The sequence below is a fragment of the Notolepis coatsorum genome, assembly GCF_963971535.1.
Source record: "Notolepis coatsorum genome assembly, chromosome: 13".
NCBI lineage: Eukaryota > Metazoa > Chordata > Actinopteri > Aulopiformes > Paralepididae > Notolepis > Notolepis coatsorum.
In genome coordinates this window covers 13,406,049-13,421,683 of record NC_140177.1, presented here as the reverse complement: position 1 = coordinate 13,421,683, position 15,635 = coordinate 13,406,049, and the positions used below count along the sequence as shown (strand labels likewise).

Genomic DNA, 15,635 nt, shown 5'->3' with positions numbered 1-15,635 from the left:
TAAGATTGATGTTGACATGCTAAGACATACAACATGCTAAGACCTACAACATGCTAGGACCTACAACATGATCATACCTACAACATGCTAGGGCCTACAACATGCTAAGACATACAACATGCTAAGACCTACAACATGCTAGGACCAACAACATGCTAAGACCTACAACATGCTAGGACCTACAACATGCTAGGACCTACAACATGCTAGGACCTACAACATGCTCATACCTACAACATGCTAGGACCTACAACATGCTAGGACCTACAACATGCTAAGAACTACAACATGCTAGGACCTACAACATGCTAAGAACTACAACATGCTAGGACCTACAACATGCTAGGACCGCCACCATCACTACCATTCTATTTGGCCTCCCAGTTCCAGACGGCTCAGTGGACTAGAGACCCTCAACTCTAGAACTCTGAGAGTCTTGATCCACGTCAGCTCTGTGGACACTCTGCTGCTCTGCCTCCCTGGAGCAACAATGGCTCAATCTCCCATCTTCTGCCCACTGACCCACTGGACGGGTTGGGAGGATAGGGAACTCTAAAGAGTCGGCGAGGACAACTGGACCCTCCGTCAGAGTCCATACCCACCCATCAGTTAACTAGCAATGTCTCCGCACCGTAACCTGGCAACGCCACTCAGACCCGAGAGGACAACTTGTTTTTGAGTCTGTGCCGTTTGGGAACATTGCCAAATGGTACCCAGATATGGTGTTGTGGTTATTGAAGGAATAATTGTTAACATAAGATGGTGTTGTGGTTATTAACGGTCAGGAAGTCAGACAGACAGACAGACAGACAGACACAGTAGACAGACAGATCAGTAGACAGACAAATAGGTAGTCAAACAGACAGACAGATAGATACAGTAGACAGACATACAGATACAGTAGACAGACATACAGATAGGTACTCAAACAGACAGACAGATAGATAGATACAGTAGACAGAATACTGACTTATTGAGCCCAGTGATGATGTACAGACAGACAGACAGACAGAATACTGACTTCTTGAGCCCAGTCATGATGTACAGACAGACAGACAGACAGACAGACAGAATACTGACTTCTTGAGCCAAGTGATGATGTACAGACAGACAGACAGACAGACAGACAGACAGACAGACAGACAGACAGACACACAGACAGACAGACAGACACACAGACAGACAGAATACTGACTTCTTGAGCCCAGTGATGATGTACAGACAGACAGACAGACAGACAGACAGACAGACAGACAGACAGACAGACAGACAGACAGACAGACAGACAGACAGACAGACAGACAGACAGAATACTGACTTCTTGAGCCCAGTGATGATGTACAGACAGACAGACAGACAGACAGACAGACAGACAGACAGACAGACAGACAGACAGAATACTGACTTCTTGAGCCCAGTGATGATGTACAGACAGACAGACAGACAGACAGACAGACAGACAGACAGACAGACAGACAGACAGACTACTGACTTCTTGAGCCCAGTCATGATGTACATGATGCGCGGCAGGAACAGGTACGCCTGGTCAGTCTGAACAGCAGTGACGATCTTCTTAGACACATACACAGGATCCAGGATAGGCATCAGTCTAGGCCATCTGAGAGAGGGGGGGGGGGGCAGAGAGAGAGAGAGAGAGAGAGAGAGAGAGAGAGAGAGAGAGAGAGAGAGAGAGAGAGAGAGAGAGAGAGAGAGAGAGGGCAGAGAGAGAGAGATAGAGAGGGGGAGCAGAGAGAGAGAGAGAGAGAGAGAGAGAGAGAGAGAGAGAGAGAGAGAGAGAGAGAGAGAGAGAGAGAGAGAGAGAGGGCAGATAGAGAGGGGGGGTAGCAGAGAGAGAGAGAAAGAGAGAGAGAGGAGGGGTAGTGCAGAGAGAGATGGGGGGGTAGCAGAGAGAGAGAGAAAGAGGGAGAGGGGGGGGTAGCAGAGAGAGGGAGAGAGAAAGAGGGGGAGAGAGGGGGTAGCAGAGAGAGATGGAGCGAGGGGGGTAGCAGAGAGAGAGAGAGGGAGCGAGGGGGGAAGAGAGAGGGGGGGTAGCAGAGAGAGAGAGAGGGGGTAGCGCAGAGAGAGAGAGAGAGAGAGAGAGAGAGAGAGAGAGAGAGAGAGAGAGGTAGGTAGCGCAAAGAGATAGAGGAAGATCATTAGAGGCTCAATTCAGAAACAACCTCTTATCAAATAACCAGCTGTTTTATAAGTTGTCTGATCTTACACTATTCTTATTATATCTTGAACTATTCAGAGGCAGCATTTATTTTTAGATTTCAATCAGAAGTATTTCAATCATCTCAAAAGAGTCAAAAATCATGTATCAAGGCAGATATGAGGAACCATATCAAGAGTATGTAATAATTACATGTCAGGAGTATGTAACGACAGGCCAGGAGTATGTAACGACAGGCCAGGAGTATGTAACGACAGGTCAGGAGTATGTAATGACAGGTCAGGAGTATGTAATGACAGGTCAGGAGTATGTGACGACAGGTCAGGAGTATGTAACGACAGGTCAGGAGTATGTAATAATTACATGTCAGGAGTATGTAATTACATGTCAGGAGTATGTAATGACAGGTCAGGAGTATGTAATAATTACATGTCAGGAGTATGTAATTACATGTCAGGCGTATGTAATGACAGGTCAGGAGTATGTAATAATTACAGGTCAGGAGTATGTAATAATTACAGGTCAGGAGTATGTGACGACAGGTCAGGAGTATGTAATGACACAACAGGAGAGACGTAGCCTGGTCTTTCATCTTCAGAGGGGAAATTAGCGGTAGCTTTCATTAAAGGACCATTGAACAAGGACCATTTTAAAGTCAAGCAATTCAGCCACTAGGGCCCTCAGTAAAACACTCACAACAAATGACTAATAAACACCAAATCAAAAAACAGCCATTAATAAAACATTACAACCGCGGCCATAGAAAATAAATAAATTAATGAATAAATAAATAAATAAATAAAAGTGGGGTGGTGAAAGTATAACGCCCTTAAATGGTTAAGGAGCCCTTGAGCAAGGCACACCTTTTATTGGTATAGGGATAGTGCGCCCCTCTCTCTCTCTCTATCACTTCGCTCCATTTCATGCTCCATAACCTCCCCTCTTATCTACAGGCCATCAGTCTCTCCTTTCATCTCCCCTCTTCTCTCCTCGTTATCTTCAATCTAAAACAACCTCTGGTCAAACTGCCTAACAAACCCAGGTAATAAAACACACGTCATCCTCTCCAACTCCGATACATTCCTACATTACTACATCTTTACTGCCTTTACTGCCGTCACCGCTTCATAGACTGCTCTGTGTGTGTGTGTGTGTGTGTGTGTGTGCGTGTGCGCGTGTGTGTGTGTGTGAAATTACGATAGTTAATATGGTGTGTGTAATGATATTTTTCAGCATAATTTCAGTCTGTTTGGGGCACATTACAGATTTAGTTTCATCTATGATAGAGATGATTAAACATTACAGATTTTGTTTAGTCTACGATAGAGACGATTAAACATTACAGATTTAGTTTAGTCTACGATAGAGATGATTAAACATTACAGATTTAGTTTAGTCTATGATAGAGATGATTAAACATTAGAGATTTAGTTTAGTCTATGATAGAGATGATTAGATTCAAGAGATTTATTAGTCACATTTGAACAGTTTTAAGAACCTCGGAGTCCACATATCCGAGGACTTGACATGGACCACACACACAGACCGTGTAATGAAGAAGGCACGGCAGCGCCTCTACTTCCTTAGGCGCCTAAGGAAGTTCAAAATGAGTCAGAAGATCCTTAAGAACTTCTACTCATGCACAATAGAGAGCATCCTGACAGGTAACATCACCTCCTGGTTTGGGAATAGCATCGCACACGACCGCAGCAGACTACAGAGAGTGGCCCAATCAGCCAAACACACAATTGGAGGTGGGCTTCCCACTCTCCAGGGCCCTCATTTATCAACGTTGCGTACGCACAGATATGTCCGTAACCCGTGTGTACGATAATTTCTAAGCAAAGTGTGGGACTTATCAATTTGAACTTGTGCTTGACTTTGTGCGTATATTTACGCACAGCTCAGGACATGCGTACCTGGCGCCCAGCGGTAGAATATGGATACTGCAGTGGACGGCATATGCTCTCATCAGTTTCATGCAATAGTTTCAACGCGGAAATAAGCTTTCGTTCATTAGTTTGACTGACGTGTAATGTGCCCCAAACAGACTGAAATTATGCTGAAAAATATCATTACACACACCATATTAACTATCGTAATTTCACACACACACGCACACACACAGCGCAGTCTATGAAGCGGTGACGGCAGTAAAGGCAGTAAAGATGTAGTAATGTAGGAATGTATCGGAGTTGGAGAGGATGACGTGCGTTTTATTACCTGGGTTTGTTAGGCAGTTTGACCAGAGATTGTTTTAGATTGAAGATAACGAGGAGAGAAGAGCGGAGATGAAAGGAGAGACTGATGGCCTGTAGATAAGAGGGGAGGTTATGGAGCATGAAATGGAGCGAAGTGATGGAGAGAGAGAGGGGCGCACTACCCCTATACCAATAAAAGGTGTGCCTTGCTCAAGGGCTCCATAACCATTTAAGGGCGTTATACTTTCACCACCCCACTTTTATTTATTCATTAATCAATTTATTTTCTATGGCCGCGGTTGTAATGTTTTATTAATGGCTGTTTTTTGATTTGGTGTTTATTAGTCATTTGATTTGAGTGTGTTTTACTGAGGGCCCTAGTGGCTGAATTGCTTGACTTTAAAATGGTCCTTGTTCAATGGCCCTTTCATGAAAGCTACCGCTAATTTCCCCTCTGAAGATGAAAGACCAGGCTACGTCTCTCCTGTTGTGTCATTACATACTCCTGACCTGTAATTATTACATACTCCTGATCTGTCATTACATACTCCTTATCTGTCATTACATACTCCTGACATGTCATTACATACTCCTGATCTGTCATTTTTTAAGCAAAGTGTGGGACTTATCAATTCGAACTTGTGCTTGACTTTGTGCGTATATTTACGCACAGCTCAGGGCATGCGTACCTGGCGCCCAGCGGTAGAATATGGATACTGCAGTGGACGGCATATGCTCTCATCAGTTTCATGCAATAGTTTCAACGCGGAAATAAGCTTTCGTTCATTAGTTTGACTGACGTGTTCTGTATGACCCCCGTTATTCATTATAGTTAATTGTAAAATAGCAACAGTAGTGTAATTATTGTCAAAACCCTATAAATAGCATTTGGAATAATAAGTCTTTCCTTCCGAATGAATGCAGCATGGTTTATATATAGCGTTATCGGAATATACAGGGTGCACTGACTGCGCTCCGCTTAACTCAACTAGTTATAACTTTTCGCATTGATTGCAGAAATACGGGAACGTTTTGATTATATTTAAAAGGCTTTGCCATTGTTAAACGAAATAAGTGGAATTTTGAAGCTGTACGCAGAATACAAGTCATATGAACACACACAATATAGTGTTCCCCTTCCTACTGTATAAGAAAGAATAAAAAACGCATTGCAACGAGAACAGAGGTTATTTGTTGATGTGTATTACAAAACCCTTGCAATAAATGCGTCTTAAATGAATGAAAAGCATACATGCTCTGGATACATAGCATATATCATGTGGGTGATATGACTTGTATTCTGCTTACAGAATTCCACTTACGGTATTTAGTTTTACAATGTCAAAGCCTTTTAAATATAAATCAAAACGTGCCCTTATTTCTGCAATCTATGCGCAAAATAATAACGAGTTGAGTTCTAATAAAGAACGTATTACATGCTGGGTAGGCTGATAGAGTAAACTGTAAATGAAATAGCCTATAACATTATAAAGGATCATATGGGCTATAGCAGGGGTTCCCAACCTTTATTCCCCAGAGCCCCACGATTCCTGGGAGACATAGGAATATGATATGATATAAGGTATACTGGAGTGGTCCGTCCGCTAGGATAGCGAGGAGTCGGATAGCCATTAAATGCCATTTGAGAATATAGGCTATTAATGCAAAGCGACGGCCTATAGCCTATACATATTATTTAATGTTTTCATAAGCGTAAAGATACAACAGCTAGATGAATGATCAAGTTAGTTTACTGTGCAGGGTTCGCAGGGCTGTGCCATGTGTTACTACATATGCGCAAGTTACTGTTGCATAATGTAGGCTATGGCTGCTATTATATGTAATTCATATAGGCTGCCTCTACAAATCATATTATACCCGGTAGCCAATCGAACTAAACGAATAAAAGCATTCATATTCCAGCATGGTTATGACACACCAACGCCAAACGAACGGTCTTTATTAGTATTTTGAGCTGTCCAGGCAGAATTGCAGCAATGGTCTTAGGGAGCCGTTGATATCTGACATCACCGTGTACAAGTCCGCCAGCCTTTTATTGATCCCATAACACGGGTTGTGTCTTCTTGGTTGACAGCGCCTCCGTGAACAATCTTGCTCGTGGAGTTTCTCAGAGGTCGCTGGGTTAGTCCATTATTTCACATCACATGGGGGGTGTTTCATCACCATATATGGATAATCATGCACGAGCATTGACGGTAAGAACAAATGGTATTCATCAATACGGAGTGTGCGTAGGACCCGTGTACGCACGGTTGATGAATCCCGATATTTCTGTGCGTACACACATTCTAAATTCTGTGCTTAAGTACGAAAATAGAACACTTTAAGAATTGTTGATAAATGAGGGCCCAGGACATTTATACCAAGCTTTGCAGGGCCAAGGCTAAGAGAATAACCAAATACTCTAGTCACCCAAACAACTGCCTCTTTGTACTGCTGCGGTCAGGCAAGGGCTACCGGAGTCTCATGGCAAGTACAGAGAGACTCGGAAGGAGCTTCTATCCCCAGGCCATCAGGATGCTTAATAACTCTACAGTATGTAACATCATCAACCCATCCATCTACACTCATTGCACACACATCCACACACTCACTTTAAACAAACACTCACCTTAACACTCACTTTAACACTACATTATATTTATCTATTTATTAAAAAGATTTGCACTACATTCCTTCATTTGCACCTTGCCTTAAAAGTGTTGTACATCGGACGGCCGGGTAGCGCAGCGGACTAAGCGTCTGTCTACCACCACAGAGCCAGTGGGATCGAATCCGGCTGTGGTGCCTCTGGCTTGGCCGACCGTCCACAACACAATTGACAGTGTTAGCGGGTGGGAAGCCGGCGTGGGTGGCAGGGCTCGAGACTAACGATGTCCCGTCGTCCCGGGGACGATCAAATATTGATTTGGGACGAACAGAAATCTTTTTTGGGACGCAAACGGGACGAGAGGATTTTATTTTTTATTTTTTTCACCGGAAATGTCAATTAGCCGACTGTCAGTGCGCGCATATATATATGAATTATTCTACGTTAATAAAACATACCTGGTGATCAACTACAGTTTGCTGTAAACATTATGATATGTGTGTAGTGTTCTGATAACGACAGCTGCAGCGGGAGCTGGCTCATGCTGGATTTGCAAATAGCATGCAGCTGCAGAGCCGCAGAGCCAGGGGCGCTTTCAGGTCCGGTCACAGGCCCGCTCAACAGCGCCCCCCACACAACGGCTGAATTGCCAATGGCTGAATTGGAGTATTGCACTGTGCAATACTCAAATTCAGCCATTGGCAATTCAGCTGTTGGGTGGGGGGGGGGGCGCTGTTGAGCGGGCCTGTGACCGGACCTGAAAGCGCCCCTGGCTCTGCGGCTCTGCAGTTGCATACTATTGGGATTCGTTGGGAACAGCAGCACGGAGTCTCGACTCAGGACTTATTTTATTTTATTTTAGCAGCAGTTATCATCAATATCGACCAGGAGGACAGCGCGATCTAAGGGACATGTTTCATTACTAGTCAAGTGTCATTACTTTAGTTATCAAAGGTGGAATCTCTGGACGCAATGACATTATATAGTTTAAAGCTAAACTACGTTTTTCTTTCTTGTTAGGAGAGGGATAACTTATTCAGTTAGATTTGATTTGATCTTTATTTATCTCTAACATTTTCAACCATAAACACACACATTTGTAATAACAAAAAAAACTAAAACGAAATAAAATACAAATACATGTAAATATATTTTCCTATGTAAGGAATAATCAACATGGCTCCAATTGGTTGACTATAACAGCACCGTGACCAAATATCCCTATACTAGCACCTTGTTAAACACTTTTTATATATATATATATATATATATATATATATATATATATATATATATATATTTATTTATTTTTAATCATAATTATTCTTGTGAAATCTTTCCACCTGGGAGCCTTTTGACTAAATCAATTTATTCTCCCCTTCTCTGAATGGTGTTTCTTATGGCAATAACAACTATAGACGACAAAACCAAAGTAAAGAAACAACATTTGATTTTTGGGACGGTTACATTCACTATTTCGGGACGGTTCTGGGACGGTGGTGAAAAAAGTTAGTCTGGAGCCCTGGTGGGTGGGTCCTGGTCGTTGTAAACAGCGACTCCTACAGTTCGGTCGGGGCGCCTGCACGAGCCATGTCCTGGGTGGGTGGGGTAGTGGTGCTGGGTAAAGGAACGCCATGTCCTGTTCTTATCTCCAAGAGGGCATTCGACTCCAGCAGCTCCCTGGTTCGACCTTGGTCCAGGAATTTGTTTTGGCTGACTGACTGGCAACATTTCTTCCAGCCAGTCACTTTAAATTTGATTTGAGTAGAGTGAAATATAACTATTGATTTGAGTGGAGCGAGTTTTAACAACTCCGTCCAAATGACTGCTAAGTTTGATCCTTTGTTACAGCGCCACCATCTGGCCGACAGGCGAGTAGTGGGTGATCTATGGTTGGTTTATTCTTCTTACTTTTTAAGAAGAATAATACATACTGTTGGTCCGGGTAGGGTGTAGACCACCACATGCCTCTTCTGTCGGTCTGGGGAGGGTGTAGACCACCACATGCCTCTTCTGTCGGCCTGGGGAGGGTGTAGACTACCACATGCCTCCTCTGTTAGTCTAGGGAGGGTGTAGACTACCACATGCTGCCTACTGTCGGTCTGGGGAGGGTGTAGACTACCACATGCTGCCCTACTGTCGGTCTGGGGAGGGTGTAGACTACCACATGCTGCCTACTGTCGGTCTGGGGAGGGTGTAGACTACCACATGCTGCCCTACTGTGGGTCTGGGGAGGGTGTAGACTACCACATGCTGCCTACTGTTGGTCTGGGGAGGGTGTAGACTACCACATGCTGCCTACTGTTGGTCTGGGGAGGGTGTAGACTACCACATGCTGCCTACTGTCGGTCTGGGGAGGGTGTAGACTACCACATGCTGCCTACTGTCGGTCTGGGGAGGGTGTAGACTACCACATGCTGCCCTACTGTCAGTCTGGGGAGGGTGTAGACTACCACATGCTGCCCTACTGTAGGTCTGGGGAGGGTGTAGACTACCACATGCTGCCTACTGTCGGTCTGGGGAGGGTGTAGACTACCACATGCTGCCCTACTGTCGGTCTGGGGAGGGTGTAGACTACCACATGCTGCCTACTGTCGGTCTGGGGAGGGTGTAGACTACCACATGCTGCCCTACTGTGGGTCTGGGGAGGGTGTAGACTACCATATGCTGCCTACTGTTGGTCTGGGGAGGGTGTAGACTACCACATGCTGCCTACTGTCGGTCTGGGGAGGGTGTAGACTACCACATGCTGCCCTACTGTCGGTCTGGGGAGGGTGTAGACTACCACATGCTGCCCTACTGTAGGTCTGGGGAGGGTGTAGACTACCACATGCTGCCTACTGTGGGTCTGGTGAGGGTGTAGACTACCACATGCTGCCCTACTGTCGGTCTGGGGAGGGTGTAGACTACCACATGCTGCCTACTGTCGGTCTGGGGAGGGTGTAGACTACCACATGCTGCCCTACTGTCGGTCTGGGGAGGGTGTAGACTACCACATGCTGCCTACTGTTGGTCTGGGGAGGGTGTAGACTACCACATGCTGCCCTACTGTCGGTCTGGGGTTGGGTGCGGCAGCGACCAGTAGGAGTCACTGTTGCAACAACCATGACTCATATCACCACCTGCTTCCCAGCCGCGAACAGTGACAATCGTGTTGGTATGGACGACTGACCAAGCCGGAGGTACCGCTGACGGGAACTGAACCCGGGTCTCTGAGGTGGTAGGCCAGGGCCTAGACGACCTCTACACTACCCAGATACTTTTAGCAGAGAAAAGGAATAATAATAAATCTGAATAATAATCCTAACACATACAATAGGGTTCCAGCAGGGTTCCTTTGCTGCTTGGACCCATGAAAAAGAGATACAGGTAGCGAGGAAGGGGGGAGCAGACAGAGAGAGAGAGAGAGAGAGAGAGAGAGAGAGAGAGAGAGAGAGAGAGAGAGAGAGAGAGAGAGAGAGAGAGGGAGGCAGGGAGAGACAGGCAGGGAGAGACAGGCAGAGAGAGAGAGAGAGAGAGAGGGGGGACAGACACAGATAGAGACAGGTAGAGAGAGACAGACAGAGAGGGAGAAAGATAGATAGCAGCCAGAGAGAGACAGACAGACAGACAGAGAGACAGGCAGAGAGAGAGAGAGAGAGAGAGACAGAGAGGAAGACAAACAGACAGACCGAGAGACAGGCAGAGAGAGAGACAGACAGAGAGGAAGACAGACAGGCAGAGAGAGAGAGACAGACAGACCGAGAGGGAGACAGAGAGAGACAGACAGACACAGAGAGACAGGCAGAGAGAGAGAGACAGACCGAGAGGAAGACGGACAGAGATGACGACAGACAGACAGAGAGAGAGACATACAGACCGACAGAGAGGGAGACAGACAGAAAGGAAGACAGACAGACAGAGAGACAGGCAGAGAGAGAGAGACAGACCGACAGAGAGGGAGAGAGACAGGCAGAGAGAGAGAGAGACAGACAGATAGAGACAGACAGACAGAGAGGGAGAGAGACAGGCAGAGAGAGAGAGAGAGAGAGAGAGAGAGAGAGACAGACAGACAGACAGACAGACAGACAGACAGAGACATACAGACAGAGAGGGAGACAGAGAGAGAGAGTGCAAGGAAATTGCATCGAAGCGGATCATATGATTGGTTCATTTGAAGCGACCCTGAGTAACTAATAGCCAATCATTATGAGTCATAAAGCCACAATAAACAGACTCTTATTGACAATGTGGTCAGCAGGCGAGACAGATGAAGTCAGCAAACACACATTCATCTCCAGGACCGCCAGCTCGGGGTGAGAACCAGGCCTTTAGTGTCAGAATGAAACGTAACGCATGACTGCCACCATGAGAGAAACACCACCGCTCTCTCCTGACAACCGTAATGATAATGCTTTTAGAGAATCATCTAGTCAGCGTTTCCCAAACTTAGGGTCGCGACCCAAAATGGGTTGCGGACCCGCTTTTATTGGGTCGCCAATAAAAATTAATTATAAATCGTTTTTATTTATTTATTAATTGTTTTATAAAAAAGCTGTAGCTGTGTTGATTCAGTTTGGCACCACATACTTATGTGAATCTGGGTTTTCTACTCTAGCATACCTGAAAAACAAATACAGAAACAGACTAAATGCTCAGCATGACCTCAGAATAGCACTTTCAAAAACCAAGCCCAGAATAGATCTGCTGGTTGAAAACTTCAACCAGCCACATACCTCTCATTAGATTTCACTGTGCCATAGATGAAATATTATACCCCTTCTAGCATGTCAGGTCAGTAGAATTTTTAAATAAGTCAGTACAAATTGGGGTTTAAGGTTGAGGGATGGAGGGAGGGGGTAAGAAATGGAGAGTTGAAAAAGGGGTGAGAAATAGAAAGGAGAGTAGAACATGTTTGTTCATTTAAAAGTGTTACAAAATTGTATGTACATGTTATGAGGTGGTGAGCAACTTAACATTACACTCTGATTATTGATGTGATGTACTTTTATAATTAAATAAATATATTTCATATACATTTGAAATTCATGGTTTGTTGTGTTCTTTATCAGTAGTTTATAAATGTATGTTATGGCAATTCATGATGTATTTTTGTAAGTTTAGGTCCCGGGGAAACACCAAATTTCTCTTTTGGGTCTCGAGCTGAAAAAGTTTGGGAACCCCTGCTCTAAGTAACTAGAGCACTATATTCATTATTATCATTTATCTTCAGTTATCATATTCTCCTTTTTTATATCATAAAATTATATCAAACATAAATCATGATACACAGTTCTGCCGTTTTAAGGGAAAATCCACCCTGAAATAGAATTTTCATAATATGTTCTATCCGTTCGTCAAGCGGAAGAAAACAACATTTTTATAAAAAAAATAAAAATAAAATGCAATACAAAATACAAAATAAAACCCCAATCAAATAAAAGATGCCTCTGAATATTATGTTTGTCTCCACATCTTACTTGGTCTGGGCGCCGTCGAACATGCCGGTGTTGATGAAGTAGGGGCAGACGATGGTGGTCTTGATGCCGTCCATCCCGGTCGCCACCATCTCCAGACCCACAGACTCGGCGAAGCCCACCGCCGCAAACTTACTGGCACAGTAGTCTGACCGCACAGGAAACAGGAAGCAAGACAGGAAGTTACGTTTAGTCTCACTGCACCACCGCAAACTTACTGGCACAGTAGTCTGACCGCACAGGAAACAGGAAGCAAGACAGGAAGTTATGTTTAGTCTCACTGCACCGCCGCAAACTTACTGGCACAGTAGTCTGACCGCACAGGAAACGGGAAGCAAGACAGGAAGTTACGTTTAGTCTCACTGCACCGCCGCAAACTTACTGGCACAGTAGTCTGACCGCACAGGAAACGGGAAGCAAGACAGGAAGTTACGTTGAGTCTCACTGCACCCGTCTCGAGAGCTCGGCCACGTCCTCCAGAGACCGCCGAGGACATAATATTCTGCCTTTCACTAGAGGTCTGCTTTCCCGCCAGGTGACATCATCCGGGACATGATGACGCAATGCGGAATGATGGGATTGAGGTTCAAATGTGAAATGCCCCTTTATAATTTATTATTTATTTTTTAACAGCCAGGGGGGCGACAGTGGCTCAGGAGGTAGAGCGGTCATCGGGTAATCCGACAGTTCCTGGTTTGATTCTGGCTCCTCCCGGACAGCGTGTCGAAGTGTCCTTGGGCAAAACACTTAACCTGTAATAACTGCTCCCGATGAGCAGGTTGGCACCTTGCATGGTCGCCTTCGCCGTCGGTGTGTGAATGTGTGAGTGAACGGGTGAATGAATGTGTGAGTGAATGGGTGAATGAATGTGTGAGTGAATGGGTGAGTGAATGGGTGAGTGAATGTGTGAGTGAATGGGTGAATGAATGTGTGAGTGAATGGGTGAATGTGAATGAATGTGTGAGTGAATGGGTGAGTGAATGGGTGAATGAATGTGTGAGTGAATGTGTGAATGTGTGAGTGAATGGGTGAATGAATGTGTGAGTGAATGGGTGAATGAATGTGTGAGTGAATGTGTGAATGTGAGGCATACGTTGTAAAGTAAAGTAAAACACTTCAATCGGTTCGGATCCTTTGAATAAAATGAGAATGTAAACAAACACGACGTCACGTTGAAATCACTGACTGCGCCCCGAGAGGAGTGGTTCGGCAATAAATAGTTCAGAGTATATTTGCTTAGAAAATGTAATTGTCAAATTCAATTATTTTGTATTTCTCCACGTGGTAAATACACAGGTCACAACATGTTTACAGGAACGTTTTGGAGTTGTATTTGGAGTGTATTTCGTGACTGTAGGACACTGTAGGGAATGTCAGGGTACAAGTCTGACCCACTTCCAGTGATGAAGCTAAGCTACGCTAACGGAGCGGCTGTTCCCTAAGCCTAATGCACGCACAGAGAAGAAAAAAGTATGTATCTTCTTGTCTAACTCCAGGGTAGATGGCAAATAAGCTAAGAGTTTTCCTTTAAATGCTATTAAATAGGCTATATCTCATAAAGAAATTACCCTGTCCCGTCATCATGACTACAAAGGTGAAAGTGTAGCCCGACCTCTGGTCAAGAAACACCAGATAATCTTTGACTCCGTCCCCTGGAAGTCCCCTGGAAGTCCCCCGTTACAGCAGCAGGTCAAAACACACACCCAGGGCAATAAACCAAACTCACCCAATCTCTGCTGAATGCAGGTGAAAGGCCGTTCCACTCGTATAGTAGCTCCATTACATATTAATCTCCTGCTGTCAAGGTCACAACCTTTATTCCAATATCACTCTGGATACTAGAGGATTCCGTCTAGGATATAACATTAATATTCCAACATCACTCTGGATACTAGAGGATTCCGTCTAGGATATAACATTAATATTCCAACATCACTCTGGATACTAGAGGATTCCGTCTAGGATATAACATTAATATTCCAACATCACTTAGGATATAACATTAATATTCCAACATCACTCAGGATACTAGAGGATTCCGTCTAGGATATAACATTAATATTCCAACATCACTCTGGATACTAGAGCATTCCGTCTAGGATATAACATTAATATTCCAACATCACTTAGGATATAACATTAATATTCCAACATCACTCAGGATACTAGAGGATTACGTCTAGGATATAACATTAATATTCCAACATCACTCTGGATACTAGAGGATTCCGTCTAGGATATAACATTAATATTCCAACATCACTCTGGATACTAGAGGATTCCGTCTAGGATATAACATTAATATTCCAACATCACTCTGGATACTAGAGGATTCCGTCTAGGATATAACATTAATATTCCAACATCACTCTGGATACTAGAGGATTCCGTCTAGGATATAACATTAATATTCCAACATCACTTAGGATATAACATTAATATTCCAACATCACTCAGGATACTAGAGGATTACATCTAGGATATAACATTAATATTCCAACATCACTTAGGATATAACATTAATATTCCAACATCACTCTGGATACTAGAGGATTCCGTCTAGGATATAACATTAATATTCCAACATCACTCTGGATACTAGAGGATTCCGTCTAGGATATAACATTAATATTCCAACATCACTCTGGATACTAGAGGATTCCGTCTAGGATATAACATTAATATTCCAACATCACTCTGGATACTAGAGGATTCCGTCTAGGATATAACATTAATATTCCAACATCACTCTGGATACTAGAGGATTCCGTCTAGGATATAACATTAATATTCCAACATCACTTAGGATATAACATTAATATTCCAACATCACTCAGGATACTAGAGGATTACATCTAGGATATAACATTAATATTCCAACATCACTTAGGATATAACATTAATATTCCAACATCACTCAGGATACTAGAGGATTCCGTCTAGGATACTGTATAACATTAAAGGTGCTATAGATACAGACAAATGTCAAAGAAAAAATTTAATACATCCACAGAGCTTTTAGAAAGGTGTGGAATCAAATTAATGCTTTCCCCCCCAAGAAAACGAGTGATTAATGAATCAAAATGAATGTTGTTGTTTACAAGTTGCATGCTTGTATCCCCTCCATACATCCCATGTCCCCCACGTGGAATGATGCACCTGGATAAATGACAATATCACTGCATACTAGA

The 15,635-nt window shown here is 43.9% G+C and overlaps 1 protein-coding gene across 2 annotated transcripts in view; it reads right to left on the bottom strand.

Annotated features, from left to right (window-relative positions):
• sdr16c5b (short chain dehydrogenase/reductase family 16C, member 5b) overlaps positions 1–15,635 on the bottom strand; it is a 73,182-nt gene that overhangs the window by 21,338 nt on the left and 36,209 nt on the right. For both annotated transcript variants that reach the window (XM_084326875.1, XM_084326874.1), the window contains 2 exons: positions 12,448–12,592; positions 1,493–1,618 (listed from right to left, as the gene is read on the bottom strand). In XM_084326875.1, the coding sequence (XP_084183001.1) occupies positions 1,493–1,618; positions 12,448–12,592 (271 nt within the window). The remainder of the gene's footprint in view (positions 1–1,492; positions 1,619–12,447; positions 12,593–15,635) is intronic.